This window comes from Pholcus phalangioides, unplaced genomic scaffold (assembly GCF_987345545.1).
Source record: "Pholcus phalangioides strain wild (caught in Gottingen) unplaced genomic scaffold, Ppha-v1.0 ptg000005l_1, whole genome shotgun sequence".
In the NCBI taxonomy this organism is placed as follows: domain Eukaryota; kingdom Metazoa; phylum Arthropoda; class Arachnida; order Araneae; family Pholcidae; genus Pholcus; species Pholcus phalangioides.
In genome coordinates, this window is record NW_028301598.1 from 13,232,206 (window position 1) to 13,252,092 (window position 19,887).

General features: G+C 36.7%; 1 protein-coding gene across 1 annotated transcript in view; it reads left to right on the forward strand.

Moving 5' to 3' along the window:
• Window positions 1–849: 849 nt before the first annotated feature.
• LOC149086333 (uncharacterized) overlaps window positions 850–19,887 on the forward strand; it is a 28,028-nt gene continuing 8,990 nt past the window's right edge. Inside the window, exons 1-2 of the mRNA XM_089232349.1 lie at window positions 850–3,452; window positions 17,762–17,838. Coding sequence (XP_089088475.1) covers window positions 1,072–3,452; window positions 17,762–17,837 — 2,457 coding nt within the window. The 5' untranslated portion in view covers window positions 850–1,071 and the 3' untranslated portion in view covers window position 17,838. The remainder of the gene's footprint in view (window positions 3,453–17,761; window positions 17,839–19,887) is intronic.

The following is a 19,887-nucleotide window of genomic DNA, read 5'->3' on the forward strand; positions in this document are numbered from 1 at the left end:
ACTTTCTTTTCAGCAGAGGCAATGGATTGGCACACCCTTTCAAAATTCATAAAAAATAACCCAGGGCAATCATTCTCTATTCGATTTTTATAAATATATTCCACATCAGACCACTCAGTGCTGGCTGAAGATAGCTTTGTGCTAAACTGGATGCTATCCATCTGTAATTGCATGAAAACGATGGGGTTTTTTTACAAGCTTTCATTTTTCACCCATCTACTTCTCGGATTACATTTACTACCAGCACTCAAAAGAATGTCAATGAATGGTCAACAAATCTTTGTCTGTTTTCTTTATGGCAGCTCTCTTTGAATGAAAAGTCTAAAAATTTTCTGTCTTTACAGTTACTCCATTTTGCTTAACCTCTTCTATAGTTTGTGTCAGGGCCTACTGTCACCCCCAAGTCGTATAACCATCGAGATAACATGAACCACTTTTTTTTATTTCCTTGCTCATGTTAATGTTACTTGAATAAGGAAAAATTACGAAAAAGATAATCCATGCATTTTGTTTGAAATTAAATTTTTTTAGTCAGAGTGACTAGAAAACATTAAATGTCACAAATTTCTTCGTGGCCCCCGTATCAGTAGCCGTGGCTCCCCTTTTGCAAGATTTTCATCCGTGGCCCCACTGGAATATCCTAGGGCCCCCGGTTGAGAACCACTGCTCTAGACCAGTGGTTCTCAACTTTTGGAAGCCCGTGGCCCGGTTTCATTCATTTTTATAAGTGGAAGGCCCGGTGAAACACATGATTAATGAAACGTGAATGGGGGAAAAGGAAACAGCAGATCAATCGCGGCCCGGTATGAATGATGTCACGGCCCAGTACCGGTCCGCGGCCCGGCGGTTGAGAAACACTGCTCTAGACGGCAGCATAAATTCGAATATTTGAGCTACTTCTTGGATACTTTTGAAAATGACTTTGGCTAGAAATTTTTTATGAATCTGACAACTTTATATAAATTAGTCACGGCCGTACATTACTGGTGTTATAGTTTTTTGATTGTTGCTTTTCTCGGGCGGTCGTCTGATTGTTATTGAAAACAAGAGTTTTAATGGTAGAACGAACTCATGATTCCTGTGGTACCAGCTATAATTGGTCAAGGCTTTGAGAAACACGAGTTTAGGTTCAGAGTTTCCGTCTTTCCAAATATAAATAGCTGGCAATTGTCTGGAGGAAAACCGGACCCGCGGAACAAGGACTTGATAGCTCGATGGTGCGTCAATGCCGAGTCTTTGGTCGGTATCCGAAATGTTTTCCTTCTTTCTCTTTCCACCAAAGTTCGTTGCCCGGAACGAAAAAATGTTTTCGCTACAGTTTACATTCTGTTCCAAAACTACAGTGGCAGGACTTTGCACGGTTTCCGCAAGAAATGGTGCTACCGCATTGAACGCGAAGAGAGGTTCCTCTTCTCACACATAGAGTTTATACCACCAAACTCCACCATGCTAGTCGCCATAATTTCGGAGACCGGTCAAAAGCCAGGACTAACAGATATTCTGTTGTTGGACGTTGAAATGAAACCGGTTCGTTTACCATGCAGAAATAAGTCTTCGACTCGGACGACTAATTACCGCTGTTTGAATGGGGATTGTTCTCGTGACGTTCCACACCCTAGTAATGATGGGTCTAGACTTTGGATCGGGAAGTGGGAGAAATTCACATTTGTTTTTCATTCGTTCAAGCCGCGGAGTGTCTCACAGATAGAACCCAGTCGAATCATCATGGAAGATTCAATACAGAGGTGGCATGTCCAGTTGAAGTCTGAAAGTGATCTCGGCAATACTTTCCATTTCCTTGTCACGGTTAAATTGTTATCGAGTGTAGAATGGATCGTTTATGCTAAAGTCATGTATGTCGTAGAAAGAAAGGGGAAGACAACTCAAAAACATCAGTTTTTATATTCTGTAAGTGCCAACAAGACTGTCTCTCACCTACTCAAAAATATATCGAACATAAAAAGTACCATTATCAAAGTATCAATCATTTCAGATACTGGAAGTCATTTTCGTGAACTTTATTTGCCGGATCCTTCCAATGATAGTTTCGTGATTAGAAACTATAGTTTAGTTCAGCCATATGTTGAACAGGAAGCTGAAGTTCCCGTTACACAGGAACAAATAAGGTGCAGAGAGGTTCATTCACCTGACCATATTCCTGTTGAATCAGAGTGTTCCAGTCATGTTGAATCTTCTACAATACATGGAAATAATGACACTACTCATGTTGAAAAGGACCAGCAAACAGAAAAGCGGAAACCAAGACATAAAGCTGAATTACAAATACCTTCCAGTGACTTAAGGGGCAATGTGGCAGGACCACCCCACCGTAACTATGATCAAAGTTCCGAATTGCATGTGTCTAATAAAACTGAATTTTCAAGTGTACAAGTAAGTTCATCTAGTCGGCAGAATAAGCGATGCAAAAAAAAGAAGCTCTCTGAAATTCATTCGCCCCAAGGAATCGAGCCTCATTTGGATTTCCATTGTTTAGAAAAGTGGAAGAAAGAAGATCACAGTTATTCTGTTCTTGCCCATGAGCGATTCCTATATTTATACTCCATCAGAATGGTAGATGAATTTAGCTCCATCCAACAATACTTGTGCCACAAAAGGGAACCTGATAAAACTTTGAGTTCGTGGAACATCAAGACAGAAAGCTCCCTCTGTGGTAACAGTGAAGTCAATATACACATTGCAGCTACTTTAGCGAAGAGTAAAATCAACATGTTGTTTGCTCGGATTCTCATCTTTGTATATCCCAGAATGGACCAGGCTGAATATTCATTTGAAAAAAAACAGTGTTTGTGTATAGGTGAAAGCATCATAGAAGACCTTCAAAACATTTCCATATCGACGACTACGACGATGGTAGAGATATTGATCTTGTCTGAGAATCCGGATCATTTTTCGACTCATTCCTGTGAACATAATGTTGATCCTGGTGTTCGTTTGATTGAGACTCCTATCCAACAAGTTTTTATACAATCCAGTACCAATATACTGGAAGCAGATTCCATTGCTTTGAGCAACTGCTCACCCATTCTCAGAGCAATAATACACAATTTTGACTTTGAGAACAAAGACAGGGTTATCCGCATGACAGATTTCAATGCTAAAGTAGTTCAGGGTATGTTAAACTTTATCAATGGTGCTTATGAAGTCAACTGGAAGCGCAAAAAGACTGAGAAAATCTTCAGATTATCTGTAAAGTATTGCATATCAGAGCTGAAAGAGAAATGCGAATTGTATTTGATGTCTCTGTTGAAAGTCACGAATGCATTAAAGTTATTGATTTTTGCGACAGATAACCCAGCCGAACGGTTGAGAAGCTCAGCTTTAGAATTAGTGAGTAGCAACAAAGAATACTTCAAGGAAAATAACAGATGTGACACTCTTCGTGACAGGCCAGAGATAATGCAACAGGTACTCGGGTATCTTGGAAATGACAGGTGAGAGATCTTCACTAATTACGATATCAATGTGATGATTAACTGAAATGTGACCCCCCCCCCCCCCCTTCAGACTAGAGAACAGCTGTAGTATAATCCCTTTTGGGGATGACCACAACAACTTGGCAATTTTTATTCCTTGGCGAGAAAAATGCCTGCAAGCATAACAGGAAGTTACTAATAGTGAAACAGAGTCATGTTTTTGGCCGTCTTTCCTCCCAAAGAAAAAATTGCCAACTTATATTCAATGGAAACATCTCAGAATAAATAAAATTTTGCAATGATGGAGGGCTTTCTATTTGACTCCGAGCCTCATTGGGTCTAACTGTTAAGACTCAACTGAGTGAATTGAGATACCACACATTGTTGACCACAACGAGCTTCATGGAAACTTCTCCGTTTTGACCTGCACTGTCTCCAAAGTTGAAAATTCCTGCTTTAGACAAGGTTAAAGTCTTTTGAGCTTTCTCCACATGAATGTGAGTCCCCCTTTCGAATAATAAGAACTATGTGCCATGGAAAAGGGGACATAAGCAGGACCTACTTTTTTTTGGGATTGGGGTGCACAATCTAATTTGAGGTTTGAAGTGCAGCGATTGGGTTTCAAAATCACAAAAATTGACTAAAACAGCAATTAAAGAATTTTTTTCAATATTTTAACCTTTCTTTAAAAAAAAATTGATTTTCAATCATTTTTAGAGGAGGGTTTGCACGGGGCTTCATATCCTCCCCACCACACACATGTGCCCTTTAAAGGGAACCCATGAGGGTTTTGTAAAATTCTTAGATGGGGCAAAAGTTGGGAATAACTGGCATAGAATTAAAAGCTTTATATAGAAACTAATTTTTCTTTTTTTTTATTGCCAGACTCATTTCAAAGTTGCCATTATGCCAAACCACAGACAAGAAAAATAACACTAGGTAAACATGGGATAAATCGAAAAGCCATCCATGCTTAGATTAAAACCATAATTTTTTATGGGCAATATATTTATATTTTATCATAATTATTGGTGTTTTATTGCTCCTATCAGGTTGCTGTATTTTTGATATAGTTTAAATCCCCAAAGCAGAATGTGCCAAAATCTGTGACTTGCGTCGCAGAACAATTAGCGCTACTGCAGAACAATTTGGAAGAATTTTAAGAAAAAGTGCAAAAAAAACTATCACATGCATGGGGATTTTTACCGCAGAACATTTCCAGTCAGCCGAGGGCTCATCACAGGACAGTGTTAAACATTCTGCTTTGGGGGTTTAAATATACAGGGTGGATGGCAAACAGGGAATATGGCATTTTACTGATGAACCGTTCATCCTAGAGGTATACTTCCAGTTAGAAAAAGTTTCCAAATAACGTGGTGTAGTACTCACATACGTCATTCATGTTGCAAGGGGTTATATAGTTATTAAAATTAACTTTTATACAGTCTCCGTGCATCTGAAAACCTAATTAGAAAGTTGTTGCCCTGTCTCCTGGCACCAAAAGAAAAGAAAAAACTTCATGTAATTCCTTTGCCACTTGGCAGTCTTGTAGTTAGGGAGCATCTGTGCAGGTGTACCTTCTGATTGTGCAGATCTGGGTTTGAATCCTGGTTCAGGCATGGATTTCCAATAACGTTAACAAATTCCCTGGACAGACCTTGTGGATCTCTTGGGAACACACGAGGATAACATTATGTTTCTAAGTACAATATTCACTGAGATATTCAAATTCGAAAAATTGAGGGGGGAAAAAAAACAGCATTAAATGCGGGTAAAAGGGTTTATCAGCATTTGGAAATGTTTTTTCCTTGAATTTCGTTCGTTTTTCGAATTCGAATATCTTGGTGAATATTGCATTTAGAAACATGGAATTTTTTGTTGGCTTCAGGAGGGACAGCACGACAACTTTCTAATTGTGTTTTGGGGCACAGGAACTATACAAAAAAAACAAAAAAAAACTTTCCCCTTGAAACATGAATGATATATATCCAAGTATTACATGTTATCTGGAAACTTTTTCTAACTGGAAGTATACCTCTAGAATAAACGGTTCACCAGTAAAATGCCATGTTTGCTATGCACCCTTCACATTGACAACCATATTCTTATGGGTATCTTTTTTTAGCCATCTTGTTGGTCATTTTGTCTGTTGCGGCCTTTGTATTTGTGTAACAAATTTTGACAAAGTTTCTGCATCCTGAATGAAAACAGTTAATTCTTAGGTAAGTGAGTGTGGTGAACACGAATCTGAACTTCAAAAAGCTGGATTGGCTATGGTTTTCTTTGCGATTGCACATTTAATGTGTACATTGTAGTACATAATACAATATATTATATATTGAAACAAAAAGGTGTATAGAAAATCAAGATAAATAATAAAAAACACACACACAAATCGTCATTAGACATTATGCTTGTACTGAACATAACGCACATGTACAGGATGATTCAGAAAAGATGGGAAAAACCTTAAGAGGTGATATTAGACACTAATACAAACAATTGTCATCAAAGAATGTATGGGTTTCATATCAAATACACTAGCACGTTTCAAAATGGCTGCTCCGCAAATGTTAAAACAGCATTCCTGTTGAAATTTATCTGGAGAAAAAGAACATGCATGCAAATGTAACCTGGGGAAGAAAAAGAAAAAGAAAAAATGTATGCAAATCTGCGTCACAGTGAATAAAAGGCCCAGATGCCAGCCCTGGGAAGTTATTCCAGTGTGCAACCTTTCCAACAGTTGTAACTTACAGAATAATGGTGCACTTTAGTAATACTTAAAAAAAAACAACAGACATCCATTTCATTTACGGCACTGCAAACTGAAGTACCACAGAGGCAGCATGAATGTATGGTGAGCATTACAATGAAAGTCTTCTTTTTCAGTATTATTAAATTGTACCATTATCTCCCGCACGTTACAAGCTTTAATAACTTTATAGGGCTGGCATCCATGCCTTTTATTCACTGACACAGTTTTGCATATGGTTTCTTCTTCTTCCCCAGGTTACATTTGCATGCATGGTGTTCTTTTTCTTCCAATAAATTTCAACAGGAATGCTGTTTTAATGTTTGTGGAGCTGCTGTTTCAAAACTCGCTAACACGTTTGCTTCATATTAGACCATGCATTCTTTGATGACAATTGTTTGTATTCGTGTGTACTATTGTAACCTCTTGTACTACTGTAACATCTTGTACTATTGTAATAGTGTGTACCATTGTAACATTGTGTTTTTCTTCATTCTTGTGAGTTTTATTTAGCGTGTTTATTTTTCGGATCAAACACTGCTGTGCTTTCTTTATTTTTCTAAATTGTGAGTTTATTCTTTTTAGTTTGATTTTGTCACTGAAATTTTTGACTTCCATTGCTGGATTTGCGAGATAAGAGTTTTTTCTTATTACTCTCAACTTTTTAAAATTTTCGTTCTGTATTTTCGATCGACTTAAACTTTTTTTTTCTCGCTCTCATTTCATTTTCAGTGTACTTTCACCAGGTTTGTGACCATTGCTTTTTTGTTGATAATCAATTCTTTGCTCCAGTTTTCATGTTTTCCCCATTTCTTTGATATAATTTCGTGCGTTTTTTGGGCATTAGTGTTAGCAAACCTTTTTCCAAGTATTCTCAGTAATTTTTGTTGTTTTTCATTTTGGGTCCTATTGTTTTAGTATTAGCGAATAGAGATGATTAGCTAAATCTAATAAGTATAAATTGTACTTTGTAGCTTAATACTTGTTTTAGAGTATGTTGTATTCTTTACATACATATATATTTTCTTCGGGATTTAGTGTTGAGCATTTTATTTTACTTAATTTTTTCGTACAATCTTTTACGTATATTTTGCATTGTAATGTATTTTACGTTATTTTAATTTCCTGTAAAAGTTGCTCATTTTCCAATTTTTTAAATACTTTTATCTAGTTTTAGCAATAGTGTTAGTATGCCTCGACCTTGACTAGTGTTGTGTAGAGCTTGCGACGGGAGGTTTCCCTGATCTAGGGGGATAGTAGCTGATAGTTTCAAGTGTAAGGGGTGTTTGGATAGGGCAAGGTTGGAATTCAAGGTCGAAGCATTATGGGAAAAAAATAAGGTTCTAGAGGGCCAGGTTATAATGGAGCCACTTGTTGATGAAGAAGCAAATATCCACGAACAACGACAGTTTAGAGGGTGAATGGGTGGTCATGGGTGAGGTAGAGGGGAATAGTGATAGGGGTTCAATCATCAGTGATTCTATGGTTAGGGAACAGAGTGTGTGGGGATTTTCTGGGTTTTGAGTGTCGTTGTCTTCTTGCGGAAAGATTAGCTACGTTTGAGATGTTTTTCATCGCGGAAAATTGACCTTTTGGGTAATTCTGTGGGTGAGAACGAATCAGGTAGGAGCGAATATGGTGAGTCTCTGTCAGAAAACGGGAATTTACTATTATCCGCTAGAAGGGTTGGTAAAAAAACCGAAAACCAGGTTTTTTTGTTTTAAATAGTGTTAACATGAAAAACAATAAAATTTCTCAAAAATCATTCAAACTTCTGATAATTAATTAAAATAAAATGTTTATTTATGTAATTAACACTTCCTATATTTAATTAATCAATAAATATTTCTTATATTTTAACAAAAACCAACTTTTGCAATTTAATTATTTTTTGCTTAACTCAATGGATTACTTCGTGTTTGAAAATTCTTTTAATGTTGTTATTAATCATATAATATAAAGATGTTTTCTTCAGTTACTTTCAGTATGCTTAATTAGGAAGCTATTTTGCAAAAACTATAATAAAAATTAGGTGAATATAATGTATTTAATGAAGCATAAATAATGCAGATTATTCAGTGATGATTTACAATATACAGGGTGATTATAACTAAGGTTCTGATTTCAAAACACTGTAAAAAAAAGAATGATTGTCAGAATGACTTGAAAATTGATATGAATATTGTTGAATAAGTAACTTTATTTGGTAAAGGGGGAAAAAATACTTAAAAATGTAAAATTAATGACATCATCCAACATGTGGGAAATTTGCTCGCAGAATGGAAACGATAGCCAGTCATGGCAAAATGATAACTTAATTATAGCATTGCACGATTCCATAATTCACGGAAACATCACAAGAAAATGAAGTAATTGAACAAATAACTACAACTTACTCAAGGAATGTTAAATATATTGTCCACTGCGTGTTCTGGCTATGAGGTTGAAAGCACTAAAATTCTTGTTCAACAACAGAATCGGAGTATGTCATGGTCATAATGTGGATGTGCTTGCAATTCAGTTTTATTAAACCAAACGCCCCCCGTTAATATTCCCGAGGAACTTCTAACATATAGGGAATGTGCTGGAGGTTGCAATTCCCCAAAGTTTGCCATCTGATTATTGTTTATAACATTTTTAGGTACCCCCACAGCCAGAAGTTGCAAGGGTTAAGGTGCATCCTGTCAAAATGGGTCTTCAGCAGCTGCTTTGCTGGTATTGCAATGTGCATCTTGATAGAAGTTCTATCCACACACTGATGCTGTGGAAGTGCCGAAATGATGTGGTTGCACAAAATAGATTATACTGCTTTCCAAGTACAGCATCATCTACTTGCGCATTTTGCATTTTTGCGAAAGAAACTTCCATTGCTTCAGGAGTATCCATGCAAATTTTCAAGTCATTCTGATCAGTACTTATTGTATAGTTTTGTAATCAAAACTTTAATTATAATCACCCTGTATATAGCTGATTATTTTTCATAAATCTGTTACTACTACTATGCAGAACCCTGATTAACTGGACCTAACAGTGAAAGTGTAAAAAAAACAACTATTGGATACAGCCGAATCCCGTTTTAATGAATATCATTATAGCGAAAATCTCATTTTAACGAACACTTTTCTAATCCCCTCAGATAACAATACAATACAAATACAAATACAACGCCACAACAGGCAAATTGCCCAACGAGATGGCTGACTTAAGAACATCATGGATCCCCGAGCCCCTACCTACTACTGCTACACCACACATGCACCCCCCCTGCGGAACCCCGCAACGAATCGGTACATGCGGCAATGTGCGTGTACGTGTAGTGCAACCTGACGTAAAGTTTGTTTCTATGTAATGCTTGTTATGTGTAGTGCTGTCATCTGCCCCCAGTTTTACTAACTATGAGTGAAGTGTTATGTTTGAATGATTTACCGTTGTAGGACTGTTGCTCTCTGTGGCGAGACTTTTTAACGGGGAGATCGGCTCGCATTTGCGCCTTGAAGTTGGGAACCACAGAAAACCAACTTCAGCCGACCACCACTGTGGGGTTCGAACCCGGATCCTCGCATCACGAGTCCGGCACCGGTATAAGTTTTTATAGGAACAATGCCAAACCTGGAATTCCTTGGTAATGAAATTACATTATAACAAAGTGATTTCTCCGGTCTCTTGGAGTTCATTATAATGGGATTCGACTGTATTAAGACTGGGAGATATACAGTAGGAGATGTGCTACTTCTTACGGGAAAGAAAATGAAAATGTCTACTTGAAAATGTAACTACTAGTACACTAGTCTTTGTCCTTTAGGAACAGCTGGTGTCTTTATTGGATTATAGGACCACCTGCCCCTAGCATGATGGTGTCACTACTGTTGCTGATTCTTTGTGAAGGGAAAAAGAAACCCTGTGAGACAATCAGGGTTGGCAGGTTTTTGACACATGGCAGTTTTTGACAGTTTAAACTGTCACACCAAAAACCTCAACTATTGCTTTTCAATATAAAAATTCCCATTGGAAATACACACATTAATTGCATGTAATGTTTAAAGTGACTATGTTATACAAAGAATAAATGTTTAACTCTATAATGCCCAGATCGCCCGAAGTCGGCCGAGTTGGTTAATGCCCATAACCGCCTCAAGTCGGCCCAGCTAGGGTGTATGGGTATGTTTTGGTGGGCTTTTGTCACCAACGGGGAAGAAGATGAAAGATCTTGTCAGAGGCGGGAACAGGAAAGACAACTGCAACGCCCTATCAATGAGATTTTAAAAGCTGATGTACTAGAATGTTCCTTGAGAATGAACTAAGGGTACTCAATGCATTTTACAAAGAGATAATACTGTGAGGAAAGGGGTGTTTTCAGTATATAGATAAATTATCTCCCAAAAATCCAAAGGGTGGCATCAATAGAAACTCATGGAGAAAGGGTGGGGAGAGGGAAAGTGGCCGAAATTTGGATGAGTCCACTTCGAACACAAAAAACTTGGTATTTTCACGACCCTCCCAGGTTTTCTATCTGGGCATTAAAGAGTTAATATGATTGTAAAATAATTTTCTACTCTTTACAGAATTATTTTATACAAAATATATATAGGTTTTTTTTCTTATGAAACATACAATTTGAATAAAGCATAGCATAAACACTGAATGGAAAACTATGGAATGATTTGATATTCTCTGATTCTTGACCTTACAAAATTTCTTCAACTGCTTATATATGTGTGCATTGATATAAACCATCTGCTGTACTCTTTGTACAACAGATCACTGAAGCTAATGGGGGTAGCTGGGAATCAAAGCGAAAGAGAGTTGCTTCTGACCCAATTGAACAGTATTGGAACATGGGCAAATGAATGGAGCATGAAGTTTAGCATTGACAAGTGCATGGTCGCTCATTTTGGTTCGAACAATCCACGTTTCTCTTATGAGTTGAGTGGTGTCACTATCCCGGATGCAAAAAGGTGACAGATTTGGGAATTTTCATTGACGAGCAGGGTAGGTTTTGTGAACATTGTTCAGCAGTGGCCAAAAAAGTGAATACAATGCTTGGTCTAATTTTCAAAAAGGTCTCTTCGCGTTCTCCTAATGTCATTCTTCCGCTTTTCCAAGGCTTGATTCATCCTCGACTGGAGTATGCTGTAAGGTTTTGAAGACCATACCTACAGAGGGACATAGACTTGGTTGAAGGGGTGCAGAGAAGAGCTACGCATGTCTTTATTGGCACACGGAGCTTGAGTTATGCAAACACACACCAAACAAGGCTCCCACGCTGTCTCTTGTAGGATATAAGCAAGGCTTGAGTTGTGAAGAGACTTCTTTTTTTGAATATGTTTACATTGGATGAACACAGGAGGCTTCGAGGATCACGATGCAAGTGTCGGTTACTCCCGCCGTTTACCCGCTGTCGGCATCTGGGAGATTTGATTGACGTGTTCAAAATTTTCAACGGGATGATCATGAATTACTAATATACTCTAAATCAACTGCTTTTACAAGGGAGCACCAATATCGATTACTAAGGGATGATTCTAGATTATAATGTGGGGAATTTTTCTCTAATAGAGTTGTTAATAAATGGAATAGCGTACCCCCGGAGGTAGTAAATTCTAACACAATTGACACGTTTAAAAAGAAATTTGATAAACATGTTTGGGTAAATCGAGAAGGTATCCATACTTTGAATAAGACAACTATAAATACATCCATATTTGTTATGGGCATCTTTTTCTCAGCTACTTCGTTGGGCATTTTGCCTGTTGCTGCCTTGTATCTGTATATCTCTGGAGAGTTACATGCCTGGTTCCAAATATCCGGTTAAAGCAGACAACAAGCAAGAAATGAAAACAAGTTTTTTTACATCGATTACATTAATTTATTTGGTGATATTACATTAACAGGCTAACTTTCAATTTTTTTGTTAAGAACAATTTTACATTTAAGTTTTCAATTGAAAAATTTGTTTTATTAAATGTGGATGGATCTCACCATTGGAAGTCCATGTTTTGCTGAACATCTTCTTTCCAGTTGTAGACCAGGGTGAACACAATGCAGGTCCATCCACGCCAGTAGAACCAATCGAAGAACAGACTCCCAGAGCCCAAGGCGAGTCACCAGCAGCCAACACCAGGCGAAGATCTCTCAGAGATCACGGATATGAAAGTCCTCAAAAATAAGCCAAGTCAACATCATAGAATGAAGAATAAGTCAGCACACGTAGACCTTTTCATCGATAATCCATTTGAGTTTTGTCACCCATAGCAAGCAGGTAGTGACTAGAGACCAGTGCTGTAATACTCATAAAGAGAAATTAGACTTTCATTATAAAAACTTTTTGTGATAAAATTATTTTCATTATACCAGCCGGGAACTGGAGAGCAAATTACTCAAGTTACGACATGATTTTTTTTTTGTTTAACAACCTGTCGATCAGCTTAAGCTACCCAAGTAGCAAAGCATAAAGCAAGAAGTAGTTGGAGTAATAGGTGCGGAGAAAATAGAGTGATCGTGACAGCTTGCGGCCGGTATTTAAAAGGGGAAAACTTTTGACCGCACATGTCCAGATAAGCCAATTGGCTTCAAGGTAATTTCATTTACATATCCTGATTGTAAGCCGGCAGCATCACGATCAGCCTTGATCGCTATCACACGACCACCGCTGCTGATTGGCGACAGAAAAAAGTAAACATTTGTGTTTTTAAGTGATAATGACTTCTGGCTTTTACGCCGGGGGCCCATGAATACATTATATTTTCACCTCTTGAAGTTGTTCCCATCTTTTCTGAATCACCCTGTATACAATGAGGAGTAGCACAATTGTCCAACACTAGTCAGCCAGCATCGAGATTGATCATAGTCCCTGGTACCATTCTTCTATGTCCTGATGGAAACGCTCTCATTGTTCAACATCAACATTCCCACAGTTTTCTAAGAAGAAATCCATATAGAAATCAAGAAATGTTTTAGGTTTGAGATTGAGGACCATGTCAGATGACTCTGAGAGCCCTTGAACATGCCCCATATTCATCTGTAACAGCCAACATATTTGAAATGTAAAAGAAAAAACAATTACTCGGTTTTCGTTAAATTGCATGTAGCGTACGAGTAATGCATGAAAGAGGAATTTGAAATTACATGAAAAATAAGTAATTTTTTAGATCATTATCATCATCAGAGTCACTCTCATCACTTCAGTTTTAGTTTCGAAGAATGGAGTAATTCGTTAATACCTATTACTATCCATGGTGTTTCCGACTTGCATGATGATGTTAAATAGTTTACACATTTTTATTCTTTCGCAGATGTAATAGGTTTTGGTAAAAAAACTAGCAAACTAAAAATTTTAATACAAAAAGTAAAGTGGAAAGCCCATTGGTATCTATGTTGGTACATCTAATATTATTTTGAATCGGCAATTAGGGCATAGAATTGAAAGCTTTACACAAAAAATTATTCCTCTGTTTTTTAATCAAGCAAACCCTAGTGCCACATTGTAATGCACTGAAAATACTTAGGGCAGTTATATTTAAGTGCCAAAATCATCTCCCTATATTTTTGTGTAATTTTTTCCATGTACAAAATCTAGAAACAGAACAATTTTCTTTCTGCACTTTAGGGATTAATTCAAGTCTATATTTACCCCAAAGATGTGTAATACTTTTAATCACAAAGTTTATCACATATCAGTAACATGCAAACCCTACCAGGTTACTTTTACTTTGATATCATTGAAGTTATGTGAAGTAAAAACCAAAATTTAAATTTTGTGATTTAATCAGTCAATCTTTTATTTTTTTCCCATAAAACAATATTATATAAGAAACGGGGGGGGGGGGGGATTGCCCAACTTGGCTCATATTGGCAATCACAGCATTATAGAGTATATATTTACTGAACGTTCAGTACAATTATACCAAATAATAATGATATATGTAATAAATGTAAATATTAATTAAAGGAAAGGAAATTACAATTGACTTGATAAGGGCCTGTGAATTTCAGATAGCCTATTTACCTCATCACCCACTTTGAATTTTTCTTCCCTATGTCAGATATTAATACAAATACAACGCCACAACAGGCAAAATGCCCAACAAGGTGGCTGAGAAAAAGATGCCCATAAAAATATAGATGTCATATATTTCAAAAATACAGCAACCCAATTAAAAATTCAATTAACAAAAATTATAATCAATATATACACAGGATGAAATATTATACAGTGCCCATAAAGAATACTTATGGGTGTCTTATTCTAAGTATGGATAGCTTCTCGATTTACCCCAACATGCTTATCATATTTCTTTTTAAACGTATCAATTGTGTTACAATTTACCACCTCCTGGAGAGGGCTATTCTATTTATTAACAACCCTATTAGAGAAAGATTCCCTGCGACACCATACCCTTGCATTGCCCCTCACCAATCGATATTGGTGTCCCCTTGTAAAAGCAGTCTATTGGCGGTGTACTAAAAGTTCATGGTCCATCCTATCCATCCCATTGAAAATTTTGAACTCTTTGAACATATCTCCTCGACACCTGCGTTTATCCAATGTAAACGTATTCAAAAAATGAAGTCTCTCTTCATAACTCAAGCCCTGTGTGCCAATAAGGACACGCGTAGCTCTTCTCTGCACCCCTTCAACCAAGTCTATGTCCCTCTGTAGGTATGGTCTCCAAAACCTTACAGCATACTCCAGTCCAGGACGAACTAAGCCTCGAAAAAGCGGAAGACTGACTTTAGGAGAACGCGAAGAGGCCTTTTTGAAAATGAGACCAAGCATTATATTTGCTTTTTTGACCACCGCTGAACAATGTTCAGAATACCTAAGCTGCTCATCAATGAGAATTCCCAAATTGGTGACCCTAGTTGCATCCGGGATTCAACCGTTCAACTCGTAAGAGAACCGTGGGTTGTTCGAACCAAAATGAGCGACCATTTAAATGAGGGTAGACTTGAAAAAGTAGAGGTGTCATAATGGAAGGATATTTAGTGAGCAATAAAAGTTCATGAATTGATGATCTATAGTCATTAAGATGATCTTTTTTGAAGATAAATCAATGGGTATAAATTTGTAGTTCGGTTGGAACCCCAAGCTGATAATCCATATAGCAGATGAGAATGAAAAAATGGGTAATACAAGACCAATAGAAATGATGAACCGATATAAAGTTTGGGATAGTAAAGTCTGTAAATTACATACCAGAGTTTAGAATAAATATGGTTAAGTGTGATTCGAATCAATGAAAACTCGTAGGTATTTGATGGTATTAACCTGTTTGAGATGAGCACAGTTACAGATAGCATCAGCGCAGTTGTAATTATAAAAGATAATATCAATATTTTGTTAGAGTTCAGATTGCAAGGAAAAATTAATGTATTTAGTTTTAGTAACGTTTAGTTCAAGACAGTTGGCAGAAAACCAATTTCAAATTTTTATTAAATCATTGTAAATGATATTAATCAGTGATTCATAATCTTTTGCTGAATAAATTAAAACCGTATCATCTGCAAAGGTAATAATTTTACCTGCGGAATTCAGCTTACAGAGATCATTAAGGAAAAGTAAAGGGCCAAGAATTGATGCCTGAGGAACTCCTTTATTGATTTTCATTAGATTACTGACTTTATCACCACATTTTACAATCTGCTGTCTATTGGTTAGTTAAGCTTTTAAAAAGGTTGGGAGGAGTTCCTCTTACTCCATTAAAGTTAAGTTTTTCAAGAAGTATTTTATGGGACACACTGTCAAAAGCTTTTCTGATGTCAAGAAAAATAGCTATTGTTTTATAAAAATTATCAATATTTTTAAAAACTAGAAGAGAATTCTAAAGGGCCGATTCTGTATTTTTATTAGAAGAAATCTATATTGATTATCTGAGAAAAAGTTGATGAAGAAAAGAATAAAGTCTATTTTTGATAAATGTTTCAAAGATTCTAAAAACAGAGTTCAAAACTGAAATAGGTCTATAATTGTTGAAGATATCAGGGTCACCGGACTTTTAAATTGGGGTAACTGTGGCAGTTTTTAGGCTGTCAGGGAAAGCACCATCCAAAAAACAGGAGTTAATCAGTTGAGTCATCACTTGAATTGTTCCGAATGGGATTTTTTTAGAAGAAGTGAGTTCATGATCTCAGAAATAGTTGATGACGGTAAAGAATTGATAGTTTTTTTAATTTCATTATTATCTGTCAGAGGGAGGAAATTTAAATTAACACTACTAGCTGAGACAATTTATCTAAAATCATAAGTTGGGGAAAGACCTGAATGAGGAATATTATGGTTGATGGAGAAATCTGATTAATTGATACAGGATCAGGTAGATTAGCATTAGAAACTCGGCTTGGAGACACGGTTGGAGTTGAAACACTTTTTTCCTGATGTTAGTATTGGCACTGCACTTGACACAATCCAGTTGTCTTTACAAGATTGTATTCTGAAGGTTCTTTTGGTAAACCCAGCACAAAAAAAATGAAAGTCAGCTTTACATACAGTACAGGTGATTTTATCCTCATCGACCAGGATAGGCTCTTTACAGAGACGACATTTCATAACACCTTCAGTAATCATAGTAGATATCAATATAGCTAAAGCACATGAATTCAATTATAAAATTAATTTGATGAATTTGGGGCAGATAATTTACTTGCATTCATTTAAGATGAACAGTAATTCATGAAATTAAAATCAACATTTGACTTATAGAAGTACCTGAAAAGCGTAAAACCTAGATGTGAAAAAAAATGACAAAAAAATAATAATAACCAAGCTTTTCAGGAGCGTAATGAATGTGTGATCGTCCTCTCTGCCAGCATTGCCGCCATTTTAAATCAATGATTTTAAAAAAAACAAGTGATTTAAATCAGCGTCCCTTGATAGACATATATGAGAAAATTCATAATATCTCTGTTTGTTATTATACACAAGTATGGCCACTTGAATTTTGATCGAAAGACACGTCTGGACTAAGGAGCAGTGTTCTAGTGGATGTTTTGTCCACATCTGCAAGACACGTTTTCTGAGTAACAGGAGTAAAATCTCTGTGACAGCTGTCCAGAGATTACTATAGATGGAACTCGTAAATCACCTATACGAAAGCCACGCTTAGCCTGTTACGTATGTATAGCTGTATATGCATGTAGCATGTATCTTAGGCTGTTTACAAATTGAAACTACTATCTTAGGCTGTTCACAAATTGACACTACTGTCTTAGGCTGTTCACAAATTGAAACTACTGTCTTAGGCTGTTTATAAATTGAAACTACTATCTTAGGCTGTTTACAAATTGAAACTACTATCTTAGGCTGTTCACAAATTGAAACTACTGTCTTAGGCTGTTTACAAATTGAAACTACTATCTTAGGCTGTTCACAAATTGAAACTACTATCTTCTAACCGGTATACTGAATCTCAATTATCCTTGCTTCTAAAACACAGTGTACATGCAAATTTCCAAATTCCAATGGACAAGAATAAGACAATATTTACATTATTCTTTTTGCAAGGTAGATACTGCTTTCAGTTCTAAAATCGTGTCATTAAATAGTTGTTTATTTTTACTTATTCTTTTTCAAATGTAGGGCATTGAAGAAAAAAAGAAAAAGAGGGGTTGATTCTCCCACAAAGAAGAAGAAAAAGAAGAAAAGAGACAAATGAGGTAAAGTTTTTAATGAAAAATCTTTTTTTTTTTCCTGCGAAAGAGGGTTGTCATATTAGAGGATTTTTCAATTACCCGGGTTATCGATTGGGAGACTTTTTCAGCTAGAGATCAATATGAAAGGGACTTTCTTAAGTTGGTGCTCGATAATTTTTTGTATCAGAAGAGCCACTATAGGGGTACTGCTATTTTGGATTTAGTTCTCACTAGTTCCAAGGATCTTATTGCACATGTTTCCGTGGGTGACAAGTTTTCTTCCTGTGATCATTGTGTTGTCAATTTTCTCTAACTTTTCTTTGAATAAGGTTGATAACAAAAGACTGGTTCCTTGTTTTCGGAGAACTAACTTTAATGTTTAGAGCGAAAGGTTAGTGGAAGTCTTCAAAGACTTGGTTGGAATCAGTCAGGGTTGTAAGTCGATGGGAAGAATTTAGTACGAAACTGCCCTGTGTTTTGCGCGACGTCATACGCTTTGTTATAAAAAAGCATGTTTGTACATTGCACCTCCTCTGGTTCACAAATAGCATGTGCATTCTTTATCTTGAAAAGAAAAGAACGCACGGAGAGTATAAAAGTGGAAATGGTGAACTGTTATTATTTACTGATTAAACAAAGGGTGTTTAAGAAAGGGATAGTAAAAAGGAAGTTGAATCTAGGTTGGCAGATAACAAATTGCACTGACCCAAAAATAGTGTAGTAGAGCCATGTCCAATTATCATCCTGTGAGTTTGATGAGTTCCCTGTCAAAAATTTTGGAAATTATTATCAAAGGGCAATTGATGAAGTAGATAGAAGAGAATAATGTATTTTTGAAAAAAAACCAGCATGGGTTGAGGAAGGAGAAGTCGTATGTAACTAACCTCCTTTGCATCTATGATCACGTCACTAAGGCTTTGGGGAAATGCCAGAAATGTCAGTGCAAAAATGCCAGAAGGCATTCAATTAGGTCCAACAGGGTAAACTCTCGAAGTGTGTAACTTTTTCATGAGATTAGAATTAAGGGTGATTGTCTGAATAGGGTAGAATCGTGATTAACCCATAGTGGTCCAACCACAATTATGGTGTGGTCCTATCAAACATTGTGGTTCAACCACAATGGGTTATGGTGAATGGGGAATTCTCTGATCAGACAGGTGTCGCAAGTGGAGTTCCTCAAGGAAGTGTCCGTGACCCCTTACTTTACTTTTTATCGATAAACTTGATCAAAGGATGGATGGGATTGTTAGCAAATTCGTAGATGACATGAAGCTAATGGGAGTAGTTGGAAATCAAAGTGGTAGGAAGTTACTCCAGACCATCTTAAACAAGGTTGCATTATGGGCAAATAAATGGAACTTTAGTGTTGACAAGTGCATGGTCACTTATTTTGGTTCTAACAATTCATATTTCACTTTCGAGTTGAATGGTATTTTTCCTGGATGCAATGAGAGGATCACCAATCTGAGTATTCTCATTGATAAGTGGCTTAGGTTTTCTAAACATTGTTCAGCAATGGTCAAGAAAGCAAACAGAATGCTTGGTTTCATTCTTAAGAAGGTGTCTTTGCATTCTCCTAAAGTGATCCGTGTACTTTTCCAAGTCTTAGTTTGTCCTGGACTGGAGTGTGCTGTGAGGGTTTGGACCTTACTTGCAGAGGGACAATAGACTTGGTTGGGGGGCAGAGAAGAGCTACGCTTGAGCTCTGGTTGGTACTAAAATAGGGAAAATTTGTAGTGTGATTAATTTTAATGATACGCCAGTGTTTTATCAGTACACAATGCTTGCGCTATGAAGAGTGACTCCATTTCTTGAATATATTTACATTGGAAGGAAGCAGGTGTCTGGAGGGATATGATTGGACGTCATTGTATATGATCTGGACCATGAATTATTAATATACCGTCAATCAACTGCTTTCACAAGGGGACACCAGTATCATTTGGTAAGAGACAATTCTAGGTTATGGTGTCACAGGGAATTTTTGTCTAATAGGGTTACTAATAAATGGAATAGCTTAATTCAGGAGGTAGTAAATTGTAACACAATTGACACATTTAAAAAGAAATATGA